A 20,383-nucleotide genomic window follows, 5' to 3' on the forward strand; every position below is an offset into this window, starting at 1 on the left:
TGTGTGATTACTAACAAAGTGTGTACGCAGAGTGTAAATTGTAACTTCCCCACTGGGGATTAACAAACAAATAAAAAATGAACACAGTTAATGCATCGATACATGCAGTGCACTGTATACTTTTGCAGTTGCACTGGGGCTCCAGGTGTAAATGGGTGTATTTATTAATAAAACAAAACTCAAACCAGTCATCCAAACAAAAATTGTACTATCATGCAGTGGTGACTTGAGGATGTTAGACACAGTATCATTGATTAGAGTAAATTAGCAAAGTGAGCGAGTGCAGATACATCACTTAGTTCAACTTAACTTCCTTGAATGGTTACTACACTTATTTTTTACAGTCTATTATACTATTTTAACAGGAAAATGTAACAGTTTAAACTTGCCGTTTGAAGTTTAGTACATTATCAAACTTTTGGGCTAGACACAGTGCTGTTGCTACTGTAGTTAGGGTATCAAATAACTCAAGTCACTTATAGAATATGAAGATCCATAACAGAACCTGCATTACAGTATCTATTCAGAATTGTATGTGTTGTTGTTCAGTGAAAGATCTACTGTCACAAGTGTCTAAGATTAGAGTTACTTGTTCCAACACCACACCCTCTGTTTTCTAGTATTTAAGCTATAGTGCTTTCAGCAGGCAAAGGCTGCTGAGTGTCCATTGAACAATTCATCAATTATCAATACAGTAGGCAGAGGTTTTTCTGCCGATTGACTAATTGGTAAATCAATCAATAATTTCAGTTCTTACTTGTACTGCCATTTCAAGCAAGCTTCAACTCGAGCACCTGCCACACAGCAGCAGCATAAGTACGCGACTTGATGAAATTATAAAGTCTCAAACCTTTTTTTTTTTTTTCTTTTTTTTTGACAAAAAAAAGTGCCTGGTACACCAAAGACAGTGGAGACAACAGAATTCACTTTAGGTAAACAGGTTATTTTTTCCTATCAGAACACGCACCTTCTGATTTGAACACACATTCAACCAGCGAGCATAACTCCTTCTGGAATCAGGAAATGTCATTAAAACTTTACAAAGCATCAGGAGTCTGGTATTTTTTACTGATAAGTACTTATTTTGTTCTTAGCTTATTAGTGGTGATGTTCATATAAATGCACCACACTGTGTTTTAACCTCTAAATATACTTTTACAGCCCATACATTGATAACAGGATATTTAATTAAGTGACATCCAATGACTTGTAGGAACTTTCATTCAGGGACGATTAACGTTAAACTTCACATCCGCACTCCGTTTCTCCCCCTGACAGATTAGATAGAGACTCAGCCAAAGGCGCGAGTCTGGTAAAACCTCCAACTGGCCAAAACTACGTTTCTGTTAACCCTTTCCTTGACTGGGTTACAGGTGCATAGCATCAGTGACAGACACACAGGATATTGAACATGTTTCAATCCCTTTGAATCTGTAATTGCTTTCCCTCTGTCACTAACAGACAAGTTTTCAAACTCTGACTTGAAGAACTAATATTGATTTTGTTATTATTATAATTTTTAGGGGGGCTGACATGAATGGTTTAGTATCGCCAATGTTTGGGAGTGTAAATAGCATATAAACTCATTGTCCAGCTCTTTAGTATACGTTCATTTAAATAATTCAGTTTTTGTTTTGTTTTTATCAACTATAATGCAGTGATACTATTCAGTTCTGTTCATATATCTCTACGTCTGTAGGCTATTTCTCTGTCTAACTGGATACATTTGTATTTGTGCTACAGCTTTCCATGCATTTAAATAGCTCATTACATCAGGTCATAAAGACAGCTAGCACAACTTTTGTTGTTTCTGTCACTGCACTGGAAATACAATCTTTCATCAGTCGTATTCTACCCTCTCCTTAATGCACACACAAACACACATATAATAAGATGTTGTTATAAAAGTCTTGTTAAATCAACTTCTAGCTTATGAAGTAACAAGAATGCGGGTTTCTCTCTGATCCTAAACTTAAAGATCTCAGTATAGAGGCTTTATGTTGGTAAACCTTACAAGGAAAAAACATGGCAAACACTAATTAAGCAGCACACAATAACAGCCGAGGCATCATACAAAGCTCCAAAGCTCATCACTGCTGAGTAATTGCTTTTACCAGCAAAGATTTAATATCATTAAATTTAGTTAATTTTGTTTTTATACCTTTATTCACATTCTTTTTTTGGTCGTTTTAGGCAAAGTGGTAAAAATTGCAGTAAATTTGTATAATTCTACAGGAAACAGGAAGCATGATACATAAGGAACATAAAAAAGATTATTCTAGCTTGAGGTCTTTAAGAGAAAGTGGTAAAACAATGTAGGCTTGCATTGCCAGCTCATCCACAGGACTACGAGGAGCGTCTGACTAGTCCACACAGCATTCTGGGCTGGGAGAAAAACATGTTTATTGGCATTTCTTTAAACCAATCACAATCGTCCTGGGTGGGGCTAATGGCAGGATGCATTAGCATGACTCGGGAAAGAACTTGTTTTGGTAGCATATGTGTACAATCAAAGGTTGTTTTAGTTGTGCAACAGAAAACTCAGATTGGACAGATAGAGCAGTTAACCATAGTCCTCATAAATCGACCAGAGTTTAGATTGTCAACACAAAAAAAGTGGAAGGTGACGGACATCCAGCGGATCTTTCTGCAGCACCGGAGCAATCCCCTAAATGAATTGTTGTCAATATAGACTAAAAACAATGAAAACAACATGACGTTGCTTGTGAATTGGATATTATGGTTATGAGTATTTATAATCTCTTGCACTGCTGTTTTCTTCCTCACAACACAACAGTAAGACATATTGACATAAGTAGCAGTTGTGCAATGTTATTATAACTCAAATGGCCACATTACTTGGAGGTTTGTTATTGGTCATTGCTGGAATTTAACCAAATAATGACAACTCTGCAATTAAGAACACAAATGCATATTTACCCAATGATTATGTGGCAAAGTACTAGTTATCTTGCTGTGTGCCTCAGATTTCAACATCAAAGGATTGTGCAGATAGTGGTGCTTTGTGCAGAAGTTTCTGTTTGGCTTGCCTCAGGTTTACAACATTTAATTAGAGAAAGATTTGTCTGATGTAAAAAAAAAAAAAAAAAAAGGAGTACTAACGCATTATGTATAAACTGACTTTACTTACTTACTTACTTACTTACTTAAGTGATATCATATACTGTACATGTCAAATTACATCTATCGAAACCAATATTCCAATATTTATTGCGAGAAAAGAATTCAGACTGTAATCAGTGTCTTGAAAATGAGCAGAGGCTACTTACTTTAACAACAAACAAAATCCGTCAAAGTACACTTGTACCTTGTGGAAAATATGGCTCTACCATGGTGACTTGCTTTTAAGTTGACAGGATGGCTGGTTTAGCTGCATCACAAGCACTAGTCAATCAAGTCTGCATAGACAACCAATGAATGGACTTGTTTAAAAATAAATGAGAACCTGAGGGTGGAATTTGCAAACCAAATGGTGACACACTGAAACAGAGCTTATCCACCCACTGATAATGCACTTGAAGGATTCGTTTCCCTAGGAAACATACTCTGTTTTGAAAGCCTGGAGTTCCCTAAAAGACAACAGAGGGAAGATGATTACAGAGCTTAACTGTGACCAGTACCTGGGACACCTGGAACAGGTCTGTGACCCACACACAGACTGGGATCAATTACACTGTTGAAGATTTTTTTAATTGTGTTGGCAACATATTCGTCTTATCGTTATCATCACTGCTATTACTATTGTTATTTTTATAAACAGAATTCAATGAGAACCCCTTACCTCTTCCAATAGACTTATATATGTTTATACAAAGACACATACAGTAAGCCCAATCTACTTACAACCCCAGGTGAGCTGACACACTTTAAATTCATGTAAATAATAAAACAGTATGGTATGGTTACAGCAGGAGCTACAGTGTATAAACTATACTATCAAGCCATTTGAGCTTCATGTTTAATTTCTTTCTTTTTTCTTTAAAAAACTCTATTTAATCAGTATTCCCATTGAGAAGGATATCTCATTTTAAAAAGAGACCTAAGTACATAAAAAATAAAGCAATGTAAATTGTTACAGTTACAAAGACATTATAATTAAAACATAATACATACAAGTAATATAATACAATAAGTCAATTAAAACAAGTAAAAAATTAAAAATGATACAGATGACCCTGGTCCATGCAAAGGAGTTGGTTGGATGAAAGGCTGAATTTGGAAAATGTTGTCCCCCTGTCCATAACTCCTGGTGGCGGGCCTGGCACTGACCAATCCTTTGTTTTGACCCCATCTGCAATTTCTCTCTCCAGTGCTAACTCAATTACCCTTTCTCACCCGAAGCAAACAGTCTGAAAGACGATGAGGTCACAAAAATGGCTGCCATCAGCCATATCTCTCTCTGTTTTTCTTTCTACACACACACCATCTGAAAAACTACCATTAAAATACTGTAGATGCAAGTTCTTACTGTGAGTAGCTGTTAGGCATTATCATAACACAAGCTGCGTATATACTGTATGTGTACTGTACAAACAGAACTTTATATGAATTTATTTTGTCAGGTTTAAAGCTACACTAGAATATAATCAGGAAGTTTTGGGTTATTGTCTCATTGTTCAACACATCACAGACACGGAAGGTTTTATTATCATATTATATATATATATATATATACAGTATATATATATTTTTTTAATCTAAATTATAATATTTATATATTATATTTAGAAAATGTAAATTGTATTGGCAAATACAAAAATGCATTTATAGTTTTCTTACATCAAGGAAACAAGCAAATAGATATGTTTCTTTTGTTTGGGAAATAAAATACAGTTGCAACTTGGGAAGGAACTAAACAAAGGTTTTTTTTTTTACTATCCAGAACACAAAATCTGTTTTGATCCAAATGGCAGAAGAAACTGTAAGAGTTCTGGAAAGACCGACCAAATGGGCAGGCAGTGTTGTTTAATGGCTTTCTGGGTTTTTTTAAGAGGTCACGAGGGATTAGCGTTTTAGAAAAACAGATGCTTACCTCTGTGGATAAAATGTCATTATAAGACATGAGAGGCGCAATCTGGGACTACGTAAACTCTAGAAATTAACACAACACTGATGAATGCCTAACAGCACACACACTCAGTTACAACTGATCCAGAAGTCCCAAATCTGTGAGTGAAGTCTGACGTGTTAGCCAATATGATGGAGCCCATGGTAATACACAGCTTCCCTTATTTAGATTTTTTGATACATCAGCCAGACCTTTTAACTGTTTGGTTCTAAGAGCAGTTCCATCTTTAACTGGAATCATGTTTAGGCAGTGTACTCACCAGTATGGGGAAGCCAGTCAGGAAATCGTAGATAAAGACGATTCCACTGATCAAGTAGGTGATCTGCAGTGACGTTTTGAGTGGCTCCGATCCATCAATGGATGATCTGCGCTTCCCCTGGGCGTCCTCCACCACTATGGTGGGGACGTTGAACTTGTTCTTGTCAGCCTTGTGGCCTGCCTGAATGGAGAAGGTCTGGAAGAGAGCAATGCCAATGCAGATCACACCCATGGCTACGCTGCCACCGATCAGCAGCAGAAAGCACACACCGAAGCCGAGACCAATCTCCGTCACAATGAATCGGCAGTCAGAGGTGTAGAAGCGATCGATGGTGTCGTGCCAACCTACTGCTGGAAGCGTGGACAGGATGAAAGAGACCATCCAGATGCCCATCACTGTGTGCACTGCCTGCTTCTTGGTGTTACTCAACCTGGAAGCAGAACCACAGATTTTTGCGTATTACTACTCATGTCAGGCCTTAACATGGGCTCTTTTCTGCTGTGTGTGCCCTGTAGCTCATAAGTGTGTTAAACCTGTGGACCTTGACTCTGATACTAGTTGATCTGTAATGTCACAATAATACTTCTGCTAGAAACAATAACACAAACTGTGCATGTGTTTGGACCACGGATACTAAAAGAATTTGTTTAAAATCTTAAATTAATTTCAAAATAGACAGCTTTAAATGAGTGAAACCTGTACAACTGGACAAAATTAGCATATTGTGAAAAGTGGGCCCTTAACAGTATTTACAGCACCAACTCACACCACTCATCTTTGTGTGAACTCACAGTATGTTGCATTAAATAATTTAAACAGGCACTAATGAGAAGTCTGACAGTACAGTTAATATTATATATGAGAGACTGACGGAGAAGAAATATGTCTATCTGAGAAAGTTAGTGGTAGGAACCTTAAACTACACAATAAATGTAGAAGATCTGCACATGGGACAAATCAGCTGAAAACACACTATTCCACATATTCATCACTTAGATAAACTGGAGTTGTATGGAGGGAAATTAATGTTTTGCTGATAGAAAATGATTTCTTTTCACAACCCTTGGTCTATTTTTCAGCTAGGTATATTTCATCACGAAGGGATTTCTATTTCCTCTCACCTCCAAGTAATTTTTTACAGTCAAGCAATTTGCTGAATGTGTTTGTGTCCTCTGGCTGTGCATAAAATATGACAGGCAGTTACTCGTATTCTCATTTCCAATAATTGAGAAAAGGCTGTGCTACCCTACCAAAACCTTTGCACTAAAGTTGTGTTGAGCTGTTTAAGGCATCAGCTACAAATCATACAGAGGCCAAAACATTTTTTTAGCTAGTAGAATACATACATACAGTCTATAACATGGCTTTTGAAAAAAGAAAATGATCACACAGTAAATTCTCTCCGTGTCCGTCAGTTGTCCATTAAGAGTTTGGGCATGAAACCCAATCGGTCTCCCATAAGAGAGCCAAAGCACATATCCTAGCCTCTTCTTCCTCTCAATAAAAATCCTCTGGAGGAGCACTGGTTAGATATAAAATTTGTTTGGTTATAAATATTTGTAACTAGTGATGCAATTAGCTTCCATGCACTGACATTATGAGTGGCCCAAAAGGGGGCAGGAGTAGCCTCAATATTTTCACTATGGCTTTGTCCAAAGACAAGTAGGGCTTGTTGTCACTGTGAGTAATTATGCTAGCCTTTCCTGAATGTGCCTGGGGTATGTATGATGGGGACGTACCGTCACCAAGCTGCTGGAATCTATTACCAGAGAGAGAGAGAGAGTGTTGCGATGGAAAAAAGCTCCTAAAAGATAGTGAGAGCAGGATAATGAGAGCAGCTGCTGAAGTACAAGGTTGGAATTCCTAATTCAGGCCTTCGATGTGTGTTAATAGAGACAAGGCAGCCATGCTACCTCAGCAGGGCAAATGTGGAGCGATTTTAATGAAAGATGAACAGCAATTACACGGTGCATCACCTGAGCTATCAGTCAACCATATCATTGTTAAAAGTGACTTGGAAACCAGAAAAGGTGCTGTGGAGAAGGAAGGCGATGTTTCCAGACAGGAGATGAGGGGGAATATTGTCAGATGAGCATTTGAGTAAAGCCTGATATCTCTGTGTGGGCATCAGCCAATATTGACAGCTGCACAAGCAATATAGATAGCAAGATTACACATTGATTTAGAAGGAAGTTTGCATATGGTATTTGAAAGTCAGCTTATCTGCAAAATTGGCCAAGCTGACTATAGGCTATGCATCTGCAGGCTTGATGCCACAGGAAGTAAAATCACTTTGTTTTTCAGCACAGGAGGAAGAGCGAGGCAACAGAATACTGATCTTTACCACATGTACCACAGCACTAGTTTCTGCACCATTTCAATAGCCCTTATAGTAGCTTGTTTATATTGTGCAAAAATGGATTTCATGTGCTTGGCCTGTAATTGCCACAGTATCTGCTCTACAAATGCATTCATGTGCAAGTGATTGTTCTGCACCTGATGACCAGAATCTATCCATGAATAACAAAGCCCAGACCTCTGAGGTGTGCTTCAAATCATCAAACAGTAGCCAAAAGCACTGGATTCTAAAGGAAGAAAAGAATGGCTGCTTCTTAATAATCATCAGAACAGGTTGTGTTATGTTAAAGCAGCACTTGTGCATTCCTGAACACAGACAGAAATAGCATCAAAATCTTGTTTCAAAGAAAGCAGCGATGTTCAGAACATCGGATTACGTCAACAGCAGATGTCTTGGGAGTCTAAGTGTTACAGCAGCAGGGTTCTGGCTGTTAATGCGAGGTGAACCTGATATTTTATTATTCAGTGTTACTTCGTAATATCACTTGTTGTGAGGAGCCAGATGAAGCTGGATGCTTGAGCAGGCAGATGCTCAGTCTAGAGGGTTTGACATGGTGTTACCCCAAATAACTGCAAACAGTAGATGTGTTGGCAGGAGAGACGTCTCACCTGATGCACAGCATCCCTCTCAAAAACTGGGGTAAACAGGCTGACAGGTGACACTAATGTAAACTGTAGCCCCATCCCATCTAAGGAATCTGCTCAGAAAGGGCACCAGCGAGGGCAACAAAAATGTGCAGCTTAAAATGTCAGAATGTTGTCTTTCAAGGTGGCTTTGGTGTGTTTATGGAAAGTCTTGCAAGGGAATAAAATTCAAAATGTCTTTGTTCAATTTCAATTGCTACAAATTTCAGAAAAATGGATGATTGAATGTAAAAAAGACAAAGTACTGTAACCTATCAGAATCTATAAAAAATATATCTACAGCATCTAAATTAGTAAAACACAGAGGAAAAAAATGTTTCTGTTGATTTGTTTTTATGCTGTGAGCACCACAAGCAAAATATTATTCACCTCTATTGTATTAGACCGAAGCCAGAAATCTCAGAGACATATCTCAAAACCTGAATATAGGCAGAGTGGTATGATCCTTGCGTAGCTACTGCAAGATTTACATATGTAATTTGGGTGAAATTACCCTTTGAAAATGGTCCCACTTACATTAAGAGTGTAATCTAAACACAGAACAATTTAATTTTTATTTTAATGAACAACAGACTCAAGTGTCTTACCTGTAGTTCACAGGCCAGCGTACCATCCACATACGGTGATAAGAGAGCGAGGTGACGGAGAAGCAAGTGACCAATGTGAGAGTGTAGAAGGTGGAGACAAACATCTTGCACAGACCCTCGTTCCACTCGTAGTTGGAGTGCTGACGGCGCAGCGTTATGACACAGTACATGGTGATGGGGATGGCCATGTTGAGGATGTGCGTGCCTGCCAGGGTGCAGATAAGGAACTCCAGTGGCTTCCACTTCTTCTGCTTGGCACTGACGCTAAGGATGCTCCAAGTGTTGGCCAGGATGGACACGCCTGAGCAGACCAGCCAAGCCAGCGTGTTGGCGTTGATCACGTCATCCTTCATGGTGGGTACCTCATCCACCATGTTGGAGCGGGTCAGGGTGGAGCCTGGGGGGCCGCAAGGAACCGTTGGCAAGAGCAGGTGCACCCGAGGAGAAGGAGGAGGTGATGATGGGCAGGAGGGGATGCAGGACGTCGGGCAAGGCAGGCATCCTATCTGGGTGGGCGTGCACTCTCCATGGGATGGCCACAGCAGGGGATGGACATGGTAGTAGTGTGACACAGTGGGACAGTTAGAGGGGGAGGGTGAAAGGGCCAGGCCAGTTCCCTTACAAGCCTGTGGCTGGAGAGGGGAGAAATCACACAGTGATCAGACGCAGTGGATGTAAAGAAAATGATATAAGTCAGTCCATTTCAAAATAATCCTTCTTTATACAAAACCATCATCCTAGTGAACTACAGTAATAGGGTTATGTTAATAACAACAGTTAAACTATTGCGGTTATTATTAAAATCCAATTTCACGCAATAGGTCAGAACAGTAATCAGTCAGCAGAGCTGCTACGAAATAACAGAGATAATGAAATGCCATCCTATAGGATGCTCCCAAAAAAATAAGATTTTGTAAAGCTTACAGTTAGTGCTGGTGAAACAATTAGTCAACCCATCCAGTAGTACATTAAAGAAATTAAGTGACAAGAATTTTAACAATCCATAAATTATTTGTCATTCATTCAAGCAAAAAACACAAAACATCCCCTGGTTCTAGCTTTTAAATTGTGAAGAGTTTTGGTCAGACAAAACAAGAAAGACTTCACATTGGGCTTTTCAAAATTGTGATGCGTATTTTTATTTATGACAATTTATAGACTAAATAACTATTCTTGATGATAAATAATCAACATACTAATCCTTAATGCAAACAAGTGTAACTTATAGTTTTGTTTTCTTCATGCTGTCAGAGAGGTGCTGATTCAATTCAACTCCCCTGCAAATTGTTTAAGCAACAGTGTGAAGTGTACTGTTGATGGCTTCACTATATTGTAAGGTGTTCCTGTTATTTTATTACACCTACAGTATATCCCTTAAAAAACGGTGACACAACAACTTATGCAATCCTGTAACAAAAAGTCATCAAAAGAACATGCACTAAAAAATAGCTTGCTACCGTTTTGGTCAGTTTTTACAGTCATTTTCAGCATAACACAGCTTCAGCCAGAGAATAATCAGAAGAGGATGACTTTGGTTCCTCCACTGTGGAGTGAAAAATGCTTGGCACAGCTGGTGAGTGTTGTCACATCTATTTCCTGTCTTTTGGCTTGTCCAAACACTGATGTGCTGTGGGCAAGGCCCCGAAGAGGGGACACTGGAAATGAGAAGAACCATGTCATCATCACCCTGCTCTCATTTCCACTGATCTAATCCTCCTCTCTCACTCTTCTCTCCAATGGCTCCCCAAACATCCCAAAGCCAATCATATCCAGTAGTGCTAATGCAGGAGGTTATGAAGGAGCATCTATGCACTCCTCAGGACTTGTGTAACCATATGAATTAAGAAGTGGTCCTTCAAACACATCATGAAATATTTTGCCGGCACAAAAAGAAGCTGCGTATTCACGCAGGAGTGCCTAAACTCTGGTGAATTAACTGTTTGGTCACGAGAGAGCAACAAGTCACACTTACAAAGTGTCACTTCCGTTCAATAATGATACATCAACACACCTACTACTGGAAATTATGCCAAAATTACATCTGATAGGCGGCAGTGTCATTCTTGGAAAGCCAAGAATAATTGAATGAACAGAGGGCAAACCAGGGTCTGGTTATAAAAATAATGATTTATAGGTTTAATCTAGGGATCCTTGGGTGATTGGGATGGACTGTTGACTGTCGACTGAAAGCTCACAAGTCAAACACTAAACATAGTAACAGTGTTACAAAATACTGGGAATTACGTAAAATAGGTTGTTTTTAGAAGTAACAAAAACAGATGCAGGAATGCCATCTTTGTCAAACTAGAACCATATATCATACACAAGTAAAATTCTTTAGACTCCAGGGAAGGAACAGAAGGGTTTCCTAATGAGGAGTTACTGTAAGTTTGGTTTTAGCGACAATGAGAACAGACCATATTGTTACGCATGCTGAGAAGTATTTGTGTGACTCTCAGGCAAACCCAGTTCCAGTTCAATGCATTTTTAGGTATTAGACGCATTAGAGTGGATCACTACCTCCCTCACAGCCTTCAGTGTTATTTCACAAACAGAATTCCACCTTCTCATACATCTCACCAGTATTACAGCACCTGAGTTTCCTCTGTTGATTACCCCACCCCCTCTCTCTATCTTCTCCAGAGAGAAAATGTGCTTTACTGTGTCACCCTGACCCTTTTCTTTTAATGCATTTACTGAATATCTTCTGTCCAGGTAATGGTTATGTGCATTTGTGAATTAAATTCACTCAGCTCCATGTGTGGTCAGAAAAGCACAGCTGAAATAAACACTGAATGTTACCAACCCCTTTAACACCTTTTCCATTAAACTCTTTTACATGTCAGTATTGTAAACATAGAAACTGGGAATAAGTATAGTCTAGTGGCTGCAGATATATACAAGTAGTCATCCCATGACTAGCTGTATGTGAAAGGGGTCGCTCACAGTGATGAACCCACAGAGAATTATCGTCAGGTTAGTTCCTCTCTCGTATTACGGGCTTTATGGCAACTTTTAGCTCATTGTTTTGGTCTTCCAGACCCACACTTCTTCATTTTTGTTACCTGTCAATGCTCCTATAGTGTTACTTATTGCAGTTCAGTGAAAAAAACTCTAAAAACCAGTGGTGGAAAGTACATTTACTCAAGTACTGTACTTAAGGCTCGGCGCTCCGTGTACGCACTCAATGGTGATGTGTGAGATGTTCAAAAACACACAACGAGAGGCATGCTGATGCGTGCACAGCGGCCACAGAGGTAAACCAAACACTGTTCATCTAACTAGAAATAAGAATCATTTCAACAACAGTGAAGGAATTGTCCCAACAATGTGCTTCATTACCAAAATATTTTCACAATATCCTTTTTCTATTCATCCAGCTTTGTTTGCAATGTACCAACGCAGACAGGGAACAGTGCAAAAGATACTGGTTCATGAGGCTCAAGAGGGACAATGGGAGCTTTCAATTAATAGAAGAGATTGCAACTAGGTCTAACAAGGTTATTCCAGGATTTTTACAAGCAACTGCAGCTTTTCGACCTCTGGGAACAGCTGGTGGTACCATGAAAACCGTTCAAACAAACAACACATGGATGGTATTTTTAACTGGTCAAATCAACTTTGTCATTGTGATTGTTCCAGCCTTTATGTAGAGTCAACACAATTCTCCTGCATCTTACAAGTTCTGTTTATACACATTAATGCTACTTGAAATTGTTCATTCTGACAAAAATTAAATTAGGCAATCTGTATACTCCTCAAGCAGCACTAACCAGGCTAAAGCATGCAAGAACAGTTGATTAAAATGCATCTAAACCCTGTGCTGTGCTACACAGTTAATTTTACCTACAACGTGAGTTAACTCCGCAGTACAAAATAACACACCAGACTAGACTACAAAATTGCATTCAGAGAATCTTATTTTATGGTATTATCATCTAATTATGAGTGTCAAACTTAAACTTCATCACATTGTACTCGAGTAAAAAAAGCAAGAAAAGTAGTCATCGCAAAAACCTAGTGACATACCTATACTAATTCATTATAATACTAACACCAACTATATCAACCCTATCACCTGTGTTGTCAGACACAAACCTTGGTATTGCAAGATCCTGTAAAACCTTGTACATTCATTAAAGTGTTTTACATTTAATGCTAACATTTTTGAAGATATTGCTTTCTACAACATCTTCGCATGGCATCGGTGGTATGGTTGTGGTTAGGTAAATCATGAATAACGCAGGTAAAAAGGCAAAGGTTTATTAAATGTATGGACTTTCACCATATTTTTGACAATTTTGTCTGGCTCATTTTACCTCCCATCCAAATGTGAGCAGGTCAATTTGTGTAGTTCAATTTGTCGGTTTAACGTTTTACAGAGACAATCTTACTCTTAACATTTGTGAGCTTTAAAACAGGTCTCCAGACTTAATGCCAAACAGCTCATTGAATAGTGTATAACAACAGTTGCAGCAGCTTTTAGTGTGAAAAAGAACACATAGTGTAAATAGTTGCAATTGCTTTTAACTGCAAAGCACTTTGTGCTACATTTTAAATGTACTGTATGAAAAGTGCTCGATAAATAAAGTTTGATTGATTGATTGATTGCTTGCTGTGCTAGCAATTATGTATGAGGGGCAGTAAGAGTATACAACTGAAGTAGTAGTAGTAATGGTAGTTGTTGTAGGAGTATTAGGGGTAGTAACAGGGATAGCAGTGGTTATAGTAGTTGTAGCACTGGTTTTATTCCAACACTTGACTGACATGCTTTCTAACCATAGTGGAACTTACAGCTCCATCACCCACAATCCCATGGGCCTCCCAGCCAAATCTGTCCTCTACACAGGGGAAATCAGCACGGGCTGTATAGACTTTCCCCCTCCACCAACGAGATGTTGAATGTTAATAGAGTGGCATAGATTCATTGAGGTGTTGATAAAAGGAAGATACAGAAATGTGTCATGGTATACCTTTAAATTACTCATTTTGTACTTTCCCTGGCCTACATCAACTGTTTACATCCAAACATGAAAAATTTCCTTAGAGCAAAAGGTACAGTAAATAGTTTATATTTTTATCTGATGAAAATGGTGAAACGATCAGCCTTGGAACAAGATATAATTGATTTCTTAAAACTTCTGAAATTAAACAATGCTTGTTTCTTTATTTATAATAACTGACAACAACAGAGCTAAAGACTAAAGACCCAAAAAATCTGGTTACGCTTACTTTGTCACATAAATCTTCGCTTACAGATCTAAATGATAGAAATGATGATTTTGGGTGCAAGTTGTGATGGCAAAGGTACATAGTTTAAAGTTATTTAGTTCCTAACAAAGTGCACCACAAATGTTTTCAGGGTTTTACAATACAGTGAGATAAATTGCTCAGATTAACTTTTGCAAAATTGAGTAGCAATTATGTAGGTAAACAAACAAAACACGAAAAGGACTACTGATGGCTTACCTGTGTATTACAATGCTTTTGATCCAATTGTTAAAGTACATAGTACATAGTTTCAATATGTATTTCTTTTTTTCATATTTACGCACAGCATAAGTCATTCACTATAATGTATCTATCAATGTAAACAAAAGAGCCAACAGCATGCTTTTACAAAACCATTTACTGACCAACAGCTGAAAACTGCTGCAGGGAACTGTCTGACTAATTTATCACTTTGCACATTTGTCGCATTTTGGACCAAATAATAATAATAATAATAATAATAATAATAAGGGGACCAAACATTTTTTTGTTCTTTATCTCCAACTATAATCAGCTGAGTGTATTTCAGATGATTATAGTTTGAGACAAAGAACAAAAAAGTGAGCGGAAGTGTGCCTAGACATATTTTGGCAGGCATAGAAACAGATTTTTTGGTTGAAACAAAGGCCAAAATGGATGATAGTGTGTCTGAATGAGATCAGACCAATAACTACATGGAACCCTGTTCCAAGAAACAATGCTCATCAGCACAATGTTGGTCAGTGTGTTGGGTGTGGTACAGAATGCTGACCTACATCTCTCAGCTTCAAATTGGCAGGAGCTAGATTGGATAAAGGAAGTGGACCTCTCTTATAAGCTCCCTGCTGACAGGTGTGATCCATGGGGTCTTATTGCCCGACCAGTAACTCATCCCTGGAGCTGACAGAGAGGAAATACTCTCTCCTGGGAGGCTGCACAGCTTTTCCTGGAGCACAGCCTCAGTGTTTAATATTACATATCTCATGCTTACAGATGACAGGTGCTTTAGTTTGAAAGTTAAGTCAACAGGTACGCTTTCTGCAGCAGCAGATTACCTTGTTTACCTATGTTGACTGCTCTGTAATGTTATTGTAAGTTTGTACTCAGCAGCTGAAGGTGATCCTAAAAAATGAATAAACATGTTCCATAGTTTATAACAGGCAACTTTCTGGTCACAAATCCACATCTATGTTACTCTAACTGCATGTTAAAATGTTGATCAGGTAATCATTATACTCATGATCAGAACATATAGCCTGATTTACTTTATGCCAACATCTTAAGTCTTTAGTATATTTTCATTTGCATAATTCTAAGCAATTTCCAAGTTAAGGTCTGATTGTAGCTGACTTTGCTTCTTGTATACGTGTATCGTGGTGGTGATTTTAAGAAGCAACAGGCCAGAGAGGAACATGCTTTGTGCCGAGTGTGCTTGGTTACCAGGCGTCTCAGCCCTGAATCATATCCAGCTGTGGTGTTTGTTGCTTGCTGGTCCCACATCAGCTATGCCAAATAGAGCTGAAAGGCAAACCAGTGGGCAACATTTAAAATGTCACATCAGATACTTCAGACCTCACATGGGTTTTCACCGTTTATAGTTTAACGAAGTGATTAGGCAGGTATTTACTGCAGTTGAGTGAACATCAGCCACATCAGCCACCTTGGCCTAATCTCGCACCAGAAAAAAAAGAAGACTGCTACATGCATGTGGGGTACTTGATGAAAGCCATCAATTATATTTGGGTATTGGTTTAATGGAATATTCACAATGTTATTAAATAACATAATATAATAATAATAATAATAATAATGGGTAATAATACAAAACCATGCAACCATTTCATCAGATATTTACAGTTTGCACAGCCACCCACAAAGTGCCGGTGAAGAGCTCTCATTCATCCTATGAGGGATTACGATGACCTTCAGAGGCCAAAACACTATCCATCTTACTCATCTTTAGTGAGCACTCATTATCTAGTTATCAATGAAAGTCCAGGAGAGGTTCCTCCTTGAGTGACAAATGATCAGCAGGATCAGCTTTCGCCCACTGTCCTGCAGAAATAAGATACCTCTGACAATGAAGATGATTAACCTCTTTAAGACGCAGGAGGCTGACATTTGTGACCTCTTTAGAACTGTTGGTTTAAATTTTTAAGATAGATGTATTCCTGGAATAAAGGAAGACTAGATGTCTTTGGATTTTTCCAAATTACTCAACAGTGCTATTTTGTCACAAGCACAGAGTCAAAAAAGGAAAAACTAAAAATTAATTGTGTTTATAGAGAAACTTTCATCCATATTGCCATTTTGTTGTTCCCACTTGTGATTGGTTGAGTCATTTCCATGAGTGCCTTCCCACTGTATGGACTCATACATAATGTTCTTTAGCATTTATATAAAGCATAGTATATTACAAACTATAAAAAGCAGCACATAAAATAAAATAATTATATGGCCTTCCCACCTCGGTCAAAATCCTTCAGACTTCTTTCAGCTAGAGGGGCTTATTGTGTCACCAATATCTGACATGTCCTTATCATAACTTCATAAGATCAACCATTGGTAAACCACCACACATTAGGCACTCTGCTCCACTGTACTGGAACCAAGCTGGATTTCGTATTGTGTATGTTGCACAGCAACTTCATAAGTTGTCAAGAAAACATTCAGCAGAACACCAAAGATAATTATACATATATAAAATAACATTTTATTGTGAAATAGTGACTTGCACCATGCTAAAGCATTAAACTAGAACTGCTGACCTTGTCTCCAAGCACTCCTTGAATATCATTTCATAAAGCAACACCAAAGATTCTTTTGTACCAAAACTATAATGTTTCTAAAATCGTTTCACTGGTTCATCAACTTGTAACAGGGTGAAAGGCACATCTGCTTTCGCTTTGCGGCTCTCTATTGGCTATAACCGCACTATACAAGTTTGCTAGATTGGGTAGCGGATCTGTAGTTTTAATGAGACATAAGAATAATGGTAATGGTAACGGTGATGGACAATTCAGCTTCCAACCTGTAGTGGGACCGAAGAGGAAAAGTGCTTTGGTGTTGCTTTAAGTCGAGCGAAAGTGTTAATTACAGTATAATGGCACATTAAATGTCCCAACATTTCCCAATATCTCCTTGAGTCAGCTGCTTTACAGTAATGACATCATCATTAGCCAACCTTACTGAGCTGAGTTTTTTTGACGATGCCCATTGTCAACCAAGACCAAAACCAGGAAACAACCATTTCTACTGGGGTACAGTGTGTTTACCTCTTGTGGTAAATGGACAAAGAAGTACTTTAGAGTCCAGTATGATTCTCATTCCAAAGATTTTGTTCAACATCAATTCATATTCAGATGTTATGCTGTTATGGTTTTCTACATTATATGCATTCCAATACAACATGATGTACATTTTATTAACTTCACCTGCATCATTTTGCTGGTTTATGTGGTTATCAACAGTAGATATCAAATCCCTAGAATAGTTTTATCCCACAAGTATGTTGAACTGGAGGTTCTTTTGCCCAAACCAGCCTCATTGAAAGAAGAATACATCTTTAAGTCTATTAATGGCCTGTCTACTTTTCAATGGGTATAACACTCATGCTGAAAAAACAAGCTAATCCATTTTCCCAGAGATGTCTGTCCACATCAGCATTCTGCTCCAGCCTATTTAGGGCAACAAAAGGCCAATGTTCAGTTTGCAGTAGCTGGTATATTTTCAACTATGACTGAAACATTGTCTTGCAAGACCAGTTTATTTGATGACACTCTCAACTTTGATGAGATATGACAAAGTATGATGGCATTCCCGTGGTAACTAACTCTGCTTAGAGATTGTAAAGTATGCACTTACAGCATGTGACACCAGACAGCACTCATACTCAAGGACTGAAATAATAACAATAACATGTTGTGAGCAAATGCCCTTTCCATTTAATCACAGCATTTCACTAATACACAGCAGGGAGGCAGAGTGAGTTGGCAGCCTTTCCGACCAGAGGACGCTGATTCAAGACCCTGTGTCAGCCACAGAAGTCTCTAAACGGAAACACGATCAGCTACGGCCATCGGAAATGAATAAGCTCCATCTGACCTTGACCTCTGACCTTCCTGTCAAGAGAGGTAAGCTAAGACAATTTCTGTACTGAATCGATATCCGCCTGCTGGAGATTCTACACCAAACCTCCAAGTTATTCGATGCTAGGAAACGTCCCTGATCAAAGTGTACAGTGGGTTCACTATTGAAAAAGTCTTCCTAGCAAAGTATGAAAAATTGTCACGTACAAAAAGAAGCAAATGTTTAGTCAGTTGTATTTTTTTAATTCATTTTTGAATCACACTTTTTTTTTTTTTATGTGTTTATATCCTGTAACTTTGCAGGATATAAACACCTTTTAGTATTGTTTTAGTATTGATTTTGAAATGAAGATGTATGAAAATTTGACAATGGGAAGGTGATGAAAGCATCCATGAGTCATTAATGAATCGGGTCTGATCAGGAGAGAATTTCCTATGAGCAGAACTACTACAAGGCTGCAAACACTGATTCAAGCATATCTCACACTGGTGTAACATGAGTTCAACATATCAAATAGCATTAGATTATGTAACACTAATTAAATACCCATCAAATAACATCAACATCATTATGCTCTGAGGTACTTTTACAAGGAACCATAACCATTAATAAAGAAATCCAAAACTCCTGCTCTAATTGGCTTTTGCAGTGCAGTTAAATTTATTATGTTGTGGTCTTCCATCAAGACATCCTCAATGGGTCTTTTCTTCCACAATTAGAACATCTAAAACCTATATTGCAGCTAGAGACACTCTCAAACAGGTTTTAATTTGCTAGTCTATTAAAAAGCCAACTAAGTTTAGACTACATTGCTTGCATTTGACATATAAAGTGCCTATTTTTTGTTGAGCCTGTGAGAATGCACTAAAACAGCTACTATTGCCACCATGCTTGGCATCATTTTCTTTAATACTGTGTGCAGTCATTAGAAAACAAGCTCCCAGCAGCGATTTGTCATAACCTCTGTCATTTCCATAACTTACTTCCTGCAGTAAATATGGAAGATTACCAGCCGTACTGGTGCAATCAGTGTCAATTAGACGCTAACCTACTCACAGATTTAGTAGTTGGGAAAAGGTATTAAAAGGTCCCAAGCCCAATCCAACATGCTCTTTGATGTTACTGAGGCACACTGAAAGCGCTTTTCTTTGCTGAAGGTCCAGCTTGTCACATAGTAAGTAGCTGAATTTTCCATCACAAATGCAACCCTAGAGTCTTTCCTCCTGTTTATGTTAAGCTAACATGGTCCTACCAGACTCTCGTACATTTCATTTGTACAAAGAGTCTGGCCACTCTCCATTGACAAGTGTTAACTTCCTTGAAGGCAGGTACTCTGTTTAAGTGAAAAACTATTGGATCTCCCCAGAGCCTCTGGATTTGCCATAACCAATCTCTAACGTTTGGTTGTGACGTTGGTTTACCCCTAATTTCCTAAGGAACTTCTGCGGATCCGCTCCGGAACGGCGGCAGAGTCATTAGGTTTCCATTAAAGTCAATGTGTGTATTTCCACTGACTGCGGAACGGCTGCGTCCCGACTCTGTCCCAACTCCGGCAGTCTGCAGCCTTCCGGAGCAGATACGTAGAGCTTCTATTTTTGCCGGATGCCGGAGAACTTCGCAGCAATTCAGCACAGGGAAGAAATTGCGGTACAGGAAGTCGAGCAAAGAAACAAAATCAAACATCCGGTTAATTGTCAAAATAAAAACAGATTATGCTCACCCCGATCATATTTCCCTGCACTACACCTTGAAAACACATCAGCGTTGTTTCCCCTCTATTCCTCTGGATGGAAACAAATATATGTTTTTGGTTTTGTAGTGATATTCTACATGAATTCGTGAGATCTTGTGGGTCCTTGTGACTTCAGATGTCATGGCCGTAGTCGTTCCGCAACAAATCCGGACCTGGTAGGTATTGACGGACGGCGGAGCCGTCATGCAGCGGTGCCGATCCGCAGATGTTCTGCAACTGGTGAAAATTAGGAGTTAACATCGCTAGCGTTCACCTTAGCCAACTCCTTCACCACTTACTGAGCAAGCTGGAAAATCTAACTGTTCCAGAACCCCGTGGGGAGGAGGGCCACAACATCATGGCCACCAACAAAA

At 38.7% G+C, this 20,383-nt stretch overlaps 1 protein-coding gene across 1 annotated transcript in view; it reads right to left on the reverse strand.

Moving 5' to 3' along the window:
* Positions 1 to 20,383, reverse strand: part of gpr153 (G protein-coupled receptor 153) — a 32,663-nt gene that overhangs the window by 9,687 nt on the left and 2,593 nt on the right. Inside the window, exons 2-3 of the mRNA XM_032521102.1 lie at positions 8,939 to 9,570; positions 5,349 to 5,778 (exon numbers count right to left, since the gene is read on the reverse strand). Coding sequence (XP_032376993.1) covers positions 5,349 to 5,778; positions 8,939 to 9,312 — 804 coding nt within the window. The 5' untranslated portion in view covers positions 9,313 to 9,570. The remainder of the gene's footprint in view (positions 1 to 5,348; positions 5,779 to 8,938; positions 9,571 to 20,383) is intronic.

This window comes from Etheostoma spectabile, chromosome 7 (assembly GCF_008692095.1).
Source record: "Etheostoma spectabile isolate EspeVRDwgs_2016 chromosome 7, UIUC_Espe_1.0, whole genome shotgun sequence".
Lineage (NCBI taxonomy): Eukaryota > Metazoa > Chordata > Actinopteri > Perciformes > Percidae > Etheostoma > Etheostoma spectabile.